General features: G+C 38.3%; 1 protein-coding gene across 1 annotated transcript; it reads left to right on the forward strand.

Annotated features, from left to right (window-relative positions):
• Nucleotides 1-6,524: 6,524 nt before the first annotated feature.
• Nucleotides 6,525-9,375, forward strand: LOC122638781 (sphingolipid delta(4)-desaturase DES1-like). Its single transcript, XM_043831630.1, has 3 exons — nt 6,525-6,547; nt 6,599-6,761; nt 8,445-9,375. The coding sequence occupies exons 2-3, from the start codon at nt 6,609-6,611 to the stop codon at nt 9,282-9,284; spliced, it is 993 nt and encodes a 330-aa protein (XP_043687565.1). The 5' UTR covers nt 6,525-6,547; nt 6,599-6,608; the 3' UTR covers nt 9,285-9,375.
• Nucleotides 9,376-10,241: the final 866 nt, after the last annotated feature.

The following is a 10,241-nucleotide window of genomic DNA, read 5'->3' on the forward strand; positions in this document are numbered from 1 at the left end:
TAAGCAGATACGATATGTGGCATACTTTATGGGCTATTCAACTGGACTGGGTTTTCTCGAACCTAAAAGGAACTAGTTCTGGTTTTGTCTGGTTCTTTGCCTGTACAAAGAGAAGGTTGAGAAATAGAATAAAGGGCACAGCGCATCGGGGTGCAGGCTGCGCCGATACACATGGGTTGGCACATGAGCCGAGTTTGGGTCATCCAAGGGGGCGGGGCAGTCATTTCACCCAACCCCCATGTGTCCGAGCGCACCTTGCACTCCCAGTGCAAAGAACTTTATCCCTAAAAAAAATTAGGAAAAAATTAACAACTTTTTTGTTTCAAATCTTTTTGAACAAAAATTCTAACTAGAAAATCTATTTTAGGGGAAGCTCAAGTCAGACCATCTTCTAAGTTCTAATACAAAATACTTCAAGCTTCTAATTTTTTTGTTTTTTTGTTTTCTTTTTTGGGAGTTCACATCAAAACCGTCTAAAACTGGTATTTAGGCTACTAAGTTAAACTGGTTGAGTTGATGCAGTTTTATTGCATCAGGAGGTTCTATAATAGGACCTAACTTAAAATCTGTGTGTTTCCACTCAACCTTCAAGGCCAGCCCAGCCCAGCCCAATTTCTATTGGAGATTCTCTGTTCTCTCTGCACTCTGCACTCTCAAGTGTTTATGTCTTGCTGATTTAGTAAACGCGTCACAGTTAACTTCTCCCTTTTTTATTTAGTATGACGATGAAAAATCAAACTATCACTATATTTATTCTTTTTTTTTACTTCTTCCAAGGAGAGAATAACCCCAAAGGGTTGTGGGTTTTTTTCTATAGGATTCATAACTAATCCTCTTATTATTGATATTAGTTTTTTTTTTTTTCTATTTTATTTATTACTACGATGAAGAATCAAACTATCACCATATTTATTCATTTTTCTACTTCTTCCAAACACAGGATAACCTCAAGAGGTTGTGGGTGTTTTTTCTACGAAATGGGACCCTCCCTTCACCACCCACATCGGAATGGTCCACAGGGTTCATAACTACTCCCCTCCTCTTACTATAGGATGCTTGCCTAGCCAGCACTTAGATCCAGCCCAGCCAGGTTTTTAATTGAGATTCTTTGTTCTCTCCGCACTCTCAAGTCTCAAGTGGTCTACCAAAAAACAAAAAAGTCTCAAGTGTTTACGTCGTGCCGTCTTCTATGATTGTGAATCAGTACGGAAAGATTGAAATTAGCAGCTCAGAATAAACAGATATCTGTAGATCTGAATCCGACCGGTTCAATCCCAATTCGTGAAACAGTGGATCTGAATCATCTGAATCTATTCCCGATTCAAAAAAACTATCAATTTCTAAGGTTTAGACCAATTCCAGCCATTTCTCGACTGATAAAAAGCCTAAGATACCCATCTTGCCCGCATTAGATTAGAATATTTGTCAAGGAAAGCTAGGTACACTTTCGTAATATCTTAAGAGGGTCGGACATTATATTGAATTGGGCTCACGTTCACGTACGTGAACGGCTCACAACCGTTCAGATGGAATCCACTCCATCAGCGTCCCACTGAGGATTCCATCTGAATGGTTGTGAGCCATTCTCATACGTTTACGTACGTGAACGTAATCCTCCGATGTTGGTAATTCCTGTCTTTAACCCGCATTATTGGCATCCCTAAAGTGTAATAATCCAAAGGTTAAAAAAAAAAAGTTGTCAAGTTGCATGGTGCTTGCGTTGAGACACAAGAACGGAGGAATGATCGCCCCATTCTTTGTTAAATGAAAAATCTCACTCTATTGGAAGCAAAGTTTGAGGAATCGGACGATTCACATCGGTATTGGCTCAAGACGATCTCAATCTAATACTAATTTTTAATAATATTTTATTATTTTTTAATCATTTTTTAAATTCATTACGGTACCAATAGAGACCGATAATATATCCGATACCTATTATTAAATCCATGGTTGGATGCCCCACGCTCTCGAATTTTTTTCTTTTCGTATCCTGTTCCTTGCCTAGTATAGTGGTCCAGTTCCACTCATAAGGAGGCAGAAATGATGTTTTAATCTCCCTCGGATAGTGTGTTTGGAAGGGGGGTTAGATCGTCATTTCCAACCCCCTATGAGTGGAACTGAACCACTATACCGGCAGGGAAAAGGCTCACATTGGTGGAGTGTCCACTCAGCCTGGCAGCAATCCCCCCTCCTTAATCCAAATTGAAAATTTTCTTCCATCGTGGTCTCCTTCATCAAATCTGTCTTTTTCTTTCTGTTTGGAATGTTTATTTAATAATGATATTGATGCATGAACTCTTTTTGTTTTCTTCCCGGAAAGTATAAAAATGTACTTACAAGTTGAATCCTTTAAAAGTATTTATGGTCGACATGACTTAAAAAAGAAGATTAATTATTAGTGGCAATTTGCAATTAATGAGAGACTAATCACATGGGCAGAACTCAGAAGCCATGAATTACGAACCCTCTGGAGAAAGAAGGGCAATTATGAATGACAAGACCACGTTTTCCAAACCAATAAGAGAGAGGGTTGTAGACTTGTAGTTGGTGTTCATTGGTTTGGTTTGATTTGATTCAGTTTGAGATAAGAAGGGTAGAATCAAAATCAAGCTATTTATTAAATGATTTTAATATCCCAAATTCAAATTGATTAATAAATGGTTCCATTTTCTAAATGATTCTGATTAAACAGTTTTTTTTTGTTTTCGGTTTGATTTAGTTGTCGGTTCAAGTATAAATTTGAACAAACAAATCATCCAATAGATTGAAGTAGGGGTGCAAGTTTGGCCTTGTCGACCTGAATCCGTCCTGAGCCGAATAGGGCCTGGGCTGAGATATTTGGCCCTGAGGGACTGGTCAGGATTGGAAATTTCTGGCTCTGAGTTAGGGTTGGGTCGGGCTGGGGTTGAGGCCTCGGGCTAAGTTTGGCCAAGCCCGACTCGACCCTATTTTAAGTTATATTATAAAATATATATTGATATAATATATATATTATAAACTTTAAAAATCACCCACATTTTGTTATATAATATATTATATATGAAGACAATAAGTGGTATAATATATTTTATTACAGTGTTAATTTACGTTAAATTGATAATTTTTTCCCCAGTCCATTCTAGTCCATGCATTTCCTTCCCCTTCCCCATGATCAAGACCAATCAGGGCCAGTCCGGCCCGACCCTAAGGGTGGGTCAGGTTGGATTTTTCTGGCCCTGAGTCAGGGTCTAGTCGGGCCTGGGCCCAACTAAGGGGACTTAGGGTTGGGTTAGGGTTCTATAAAACCCAGCCCAACCCGACCCTATTGCACCCCTACATTGAATAGTGATTGATGGTGATCTGTAGACCACAACGGCGTCACCGGCAAACTTATCTGACACCTTTCCTTCTTGAGTCTCGGATCCCTCTCTCTCTCTCTCCCCCCCCCCCCTCCCCCTCTCCCTCTCCCTCTCCCTCAGTTTCTTACGGAATTGATTTTTAAGTCTCAACTTGAGCTCATCCCTCAGTTTCTTACGGAATTGATTCTTAAGTCTCAACCTGAGCTCAACGAGGTCGAATGGAAAGGAAACTATCAAGAGTTTGTCTTGTAAGTTGCGATTTTGGGTAAGGTAAACCCTAAAGTTTGTAAAACTTACATATAAAATTGATAGGAGCAAAAATGTCTCGACCAATAGAATGAAGACGCATGGGGCCAAACCTTATCAACCAACAAGCTTGATAAAGACAGCAACGTCATTAATTGACCATACAAGTTAGGGGGACTCGTAACCCCTATGTAATTGGGCTTCACAATTAACGGATAACCCATATTTGTTGGAGATCGTCCAGGAAAAGGGGAAGTAAGGCTCTGTATGGTAACGTTTCTATTTTTTTTTAGTGTTTTTGGGTCCAGCACACTTTTATGTGTTTCTGTGTTTTTTGAGAGTTTCTAGGTCCGGAAATGCTGTATGGTAACCCTGAAAAATAAACATTTCTGAAGTTTAGAAGAAACATAAATCTGTATGGATTGCATTTAACAGAATCGTTTCTATTGTTTACCAAAAATGACGTATTCGCCACCTACACCATGGCTTTTATACTTATGATTTTTTTAGCCAAAAAAAAATAAAAAACAAACATCACAAAAAAAATATGTTGCTTTAATGTTGCAAGGAATTCACGAACACCTCCACTATAGATGTATAGGAGGAGGAAATGCAAGTCCTGCAGAGGAGTTCCAGTTGGATAAGGAATGCAAGCTTCAAATTTATAGCCTCTGATAAGAAAATCAATATATGAGTATGCAAAAGTCAACTTGGAAATGCATTAACCAAATACAACCCAAAATAAGTGGCAAGAATGAAGAATCGAAACAGTGTTACAGTCAAATGTAGCTGTCATTGATGTATCATGGATGACAATTTTGAAGACAAGAAAATAAGAATGATGGTAGATGATCACACTAGCATCAGAATAATACTAAAAATAGAGTCACACTATAATTTTCTTTGGCTATTTCTGGATTCAACAGCATAAAAATCCTATAGGGATATAAAATAGCTTGAAGCTTTAGAGCATGTTAGGCATTTTTATAATGAAAAAAGCACCACAGCAATTGGTGATCCAGAAGTCAAGCACTCAGATCCTTCATTATTGCAATCTCCATTTGTAGTCAATAGATATTTGAAGTCAAGCACTTAGATCACATATCACAAACACGAGAAACACAAAACACAATCCATTTGATAGGGTGGGGAATCATCATTTTACAAGGGGGTTTTAGAAGTGAGTGGAGAAAAGGGGGGGTTTTGAGAAAAATCAGAGAGAACGAGAGAAAAGCAGGGCAGAGAGGAAGGGATTTTTATTAGAAAAAATCTGAGAGGAAGTGAGATCAGAGAGAAGGTAAATAGAATGTAGCCTTAATCATCGCCGTAAGCCCTGAATTTGTATCTGCAAAGTCCTTCCTACCAAGATGGTCAATTTTAACGTTTTTTTAACAGCATCGATGTCAAAGTAGGAAGTGGTATAAAGTCTAGGGGAATCCACATAAATTAAAAACTGAAACAAACAATTTCAAACTTCAGTTCATAGACCGCTTGGAACAAAGTCCTTTTGCTTTAAAATTCGTCAACAAATTCGTTTATAGGGGCATTGAAATCATCACATTGGGGATCCGAAATCTTCAGGTATTGCTTGGATCTTTCGACGATAGAGGAGGGTTTGATCGAGAAGAGACAAGAACGAAGGAAAAGAAGAGGAAGAATGAAGAGTTGCATCCGGAGACTGGCAATGTTCACTCTCGCGACGAACAGGGCAGTGCTTCTCTTCGCAATAGCAGAGGTTAATCGATATGCTCCGTTCTTGCAGGTGACGATTGTGAAGTGTGAGGACAAAAAATCCTATTTGTTATGTTTAGATGACACTTTACAATTTTGCCCTCATTAATTTAAGTGAAACTCTTGTTTCTCCGAAAATTTGAAGAAGTGCTTCTCCCAGGTGAGAAACATCAATTTGGTGTTTTGCAAATGTGTGCTAAAAGTTTGCCAAGTGTCCGGTTCGTTTAAAAAAAAAAAAAACTCGAACCGGACATACCATTCAGATTTTAGCATGTTTCTGTTCCAAAAAAATGAAAAAACACCAAAAACACTAAAAAAGAACGTTACCATACAGAGCCTTATGTCCCACTCTAACACGACTTTGGAAGACTCCAAGTAGCAATGAACTACAGAGGTACAACATCCTCGAAGAGCGCCTCCGCTATAAATACCAGGCAGGTAGGGGACCCAGGTACGACCAACTCACTTCTCGGTTCCCTTTCTCTTTGACTGCTGCTTTGGACTGACTTGAGCGTCGGAGATCTCCCGAAGTCCGCTCTGGGTGATCTCCTATGTTTCTTTCTCTTGCAGAATGCCACGTCATCAGGGCGAGTTTTTCCACCGCATAAAAAATACATCATAATTAAATAAGGTAAGAAATTTTAGCAATTTATCCCATCACATTGGATAATGTATACAAAATTTTCCTTTTTAGATTTGAAAATTTTTCTTCTTTCCCTTTAATTTCCTTTCCTTGAAAATAATGTAGTCAACAGTTTTAATTGATTTAAAACCAATGATCTAATGGTTCAAAACTGAATCGAACCATTTAATAAAAGTTTCAATTTTAAAAATCAAAACCAAACTGATTATATTACAATGTATCGATTCCATTTAAACGGCTCGATTCGGTTTCAGAGAACAATTCCTAGTTGCGTTTCACATCCTTAGATTCTACTGTATAGGGTCAAGTGACTGGAGAGGATCCGTAACCATTTATACAGCGTGGAAAGCTTAAATGTGACGATGTGGGAGAAAAGGGCACAAAAGACACTGAGAATAAATTCAAGAAAGTTTATAAAAGATACGGGGTGTGGAAAAGGTTTTTTATTATTTTTGGGGGTAAAAGTGGAAAAGCCGAAAAGGTTCCACAACCTCTTACAACTCCTACACTCTTACCTAAGAACTGCTAAAGTTAGACATTTAAATCGTTTTCACCGTTTGAGAGAGAGAGAGAGAGAGAGAGAGAGGCTGAGAGAGGAAAGGAAGGGAGGGAGAGGTGGGGAGAGTTCGGTGCTGAGAGAGAGAGAGATGGGCGGGGAAGAGAGAGAGGAAGGAGTAATGGCCACAGACTTCTTCTGGTCATACACAGACGAACCTCATGCTTCCCGAAGGCGACAGATCCTCTCTCAGTACCCACAAATCAAAGAACTTTTCGGACCTGATCCTTGGGCTTTTCTCAAGGTATATGCCACATTCTCTTTCTTACTCTCTCCTTTTGTTTCATTCGATGATTTTCCTCACTTTTCTTGATAATGTGGATCCTTCTTTGCTTGCTCTTGGATCTGTGTCATAAAAAAAACTATATTTTTTTCGCGTTTCTGCATTTTGTGTGATTCACTTCTGTATAAGATTCAGTTTTAAACATTCAATGGGTAATTTACTTACATTTGATCCATTCTTACGTCCTATGGGTGGTTTCCGCCTTATATTGTCGGAGTTTCTAACGTCCAATGGGTGGTGTTAGATCGTGCCCTTCTTTGAATCTGAAGAACATGGAACCATTGTAATTTAAGGATTTGTTTTCAATGAATAACCGTGGAATTTTCTTCAGATTCGGTCTCGCAATGGCGGTTTTCTTCCCTTTTGTCCAAATCTGCAAAAAGGATATGGCGTACACAGTTATCTCCCTTGTGGTTCCATTTCTTAACTGCCCTTTGTCATAATGAAATGAAGTCCAAGTCCTCATTGCCCTTTTTCCAATCTAGGTAGGATCTGATGAACATTATAATTTTGTAATAAGATATTGAAACTTCCCAATTTTTTTTGGTACAAAGTGTTTCGCTCTGTTTTTTCCCCTGTTTCTGCAGCTAGTACAGTTCCTGTTTACGTGCAATGTCATTTTCCTTGTTTATGGTTAATGGCCTTTCTGTCATTTTCCTTGTTTACTTGGGCAATTGGAGTATTACTATAAAACATGGACTTCTACCAGAACTTGAAGATGTACAAGTCCTTTGAAACATCATGACTGGAGATGCATTTTGTTTTGATCATCCTATTGTATTTCCAACTTGTTTTGGTTCATTGTGTGTTGACACATGAAGTACATATCCAGGTTTTCTTCTTCTGATCAATAACAAAGCGAAGGACATATCCAGTTCAATGGTGTTTGATACTATTTCTTGAGGCTTTTCTCCTTTTGATAATTTCTAGTGATGACTTCTATGTCCATATTAATGCTTAATCCACCTTTTTTGGATTCCTTATACCTTATTCATAGATCATCTTCTTTATGATATCTGGCCAAAAGATAGAATATATAAACATATGCTTAGGCCCTGCTTCTTCACCCAATCCTGCATTCCCTGACGATTAAAGATTTAAACTTTAAGAATCCCTGAAATTCAGACTCATTAGTGGTTTATAGCGCAAAAATGAAGCTTCCGATGGAATTAAAGCAGTTATAGAAAAAGCATTGCCACGGGTGACTCCTCTAATGGACTAGTAAACCCAGAATTTATGAGTGTTTTGTTTTTTTTGTTTTTTTTAGTTCAGAATTCATGAGTTGGTGCTTGGTTCTCTGTCAATTTGATCAACCATTGCTTCTGCTGTGTCTGAGAGGGATCTAGATATCTTTCATTGTCTATGTTATTATTCAATATATAGTCTGTTTTGCTATTAATTTTGCTCAGTGAGATTAGATAATGATGGTAATTGATTGATGAAGATATTCCAATGGATACCTAGATATATTGCTCTAAGTAGCTACTTTGCAGTATGAAACAATCTTGTCATACAACAGTGTTCCAAATGCTGTGGTTATATCTTGTCCGATAGACTTTGATGGATTTGGGATTTCTGTCTACTTTTAAATGGCACCTCCTGTCAGTGGACTAATGGTTCTCATCCTTGACTCTATTGGTGCAGATTACTGTGGTTGTTTCACTTCAGCTATGGACTGCAACTTTCCTCCACAGTGCTGGTTGGCTGAAGATTTTGACAGTAGCCTATTTTTTTGGCTCCTTCCTCAACCACAACCTCTTCCTAGCAATCCATGAGCTCAGTCATAACCTCGCCTTCTCAACCCCAGTCTACAATCGCTGGCTTGGGATCTTTGCTAATCTTCCCATTGGTGTCCCCATGTCTGTCACCTTCCAAAAGTATCACCTAGAGCATCACCGCTTCCAAGGTGTTGATGGCATGGACATGGACATCCCTAGCCACACCGAAGCCCACTTGGTCACTAATGTTATCTCCAAGTCCATATGGGTAATCTTGCAGCTCTTCTTCTATGCACTCCGGCCTCTCTTTCTCAAGCCAAAGCCCCCTGGTTGGTGGGAGTTCACCAACTTGGTCATCCAGATTGCACTTGATGCTGTGATGGTCTATTTCTGGGGTTGGAAGTCTTTGGCTTACTTGATCCTCTCCACATTTGTTGGGGGTGGAATGCATCCTATGGCTGGCCACTTCATCTCAGAACACTATATCTTCCATCCAGAACAGGAGACTTATTCTTACTATGGTCCCTTGAACCTACTTACATGGAGCGTCGGATACCACAATGAGCACCATGACTTCCCACGAATTCCTGGGAGCAAACTCTACAAAGTGAAGGAGATTGCCCCAGAGTACTATGAGAATTTTATGTCATACAGATCTTGGAGCCAGGTGATTTACATGTATGTCATGGACCGGACCGTTGGACCATTTAGCAGGATGAAGAGAAAGGGGTCCAAGAACAGTGTTGTGACCAAGAAAGATGATTAACTCACTTGAATAATTTATATCAGATTCCATTTTCTTCTTTGTTTGGGAAATAATTCTATTTCAATTTCAATTCTTTTTGGTCTTTGTATTCTTTATAAAATTCTAGGAAGAGTCAGTAAATTATACTTCAAAATGTTAGACTTGTAGAAGTATGACTGTATGAGGGGATCTATTGCTAAATCGATCATTAATTAACATTCTTTTTTTGACATCTGATGCATTTATGAGGGCATCATATATGGATGGAACTGTTCTTCCCTTCACTATCATCTTCTTTCTCAGTTAATTGTTTTTTGTTTTTTTGAAGCATAAAAGTTCTCTACATGACAGTGGAAAAACCCAGAACAGCTTTTCTTGGGTATGAACTAAATAATTTGGTATTTCCCACCTGTTTACCAACAGTTTTTGTTCTTGGAAATTTCTAAGCAAAATTGACCTCTTCAAATAAATTTTGAGCGTTACTCATGATGATATAAACAACATATTTACAAAATTATAGAACTAACAAATAATAACACAAACTAAATTAGCCGTCCCTATTAGAATAGCTTCCTGTACTACTTAGGAAATCCACTCCCTCTTTTCAATTCATGGACCGGCTCGTTTGGTTGCAAGGGAAATTAAAAGGAAGGGAAGAGAAATTTTCATACTTAAGAAAGGAATTTTTATAATCATTACCCCATGTGGCACCATGTGACAATGTCAATAACTCCAAATCATTCCATATTTGGTTATTAAATTCCACTTTACTTTGCATCCAATTCCCTTTGGTTTAAAATGTAAAATAAATATTACATGTAAAATGTATATTTACTATATATGGTAAGAAATTGAAGTAGTTTATACAATCACATGGGGTAATGATTACAGAAGTTTCTTTTTTAGATTTGAAAAAGTTTCCTTCTCGTCCCTTTAATTCCCCTTCCATCCAAACGGAGCCGGAGGGGAATCAGCTAT

This window comes from Telopea speciosissima, chromosome 9 (genome assembly GCF_018873765.1).
Source record: "Telopea speciosissima isolate NSW1024214 ecotype Mountain lineage chromosome 9, Tspe_v1, whole genome shotgun sequence".
Lineage (NCBI taxonomy): Eukaryota > Viridiplantae > Streptophyta > Magnoliopsida > Proteales > Proteaceae > Telopea > Telopea speciosissima.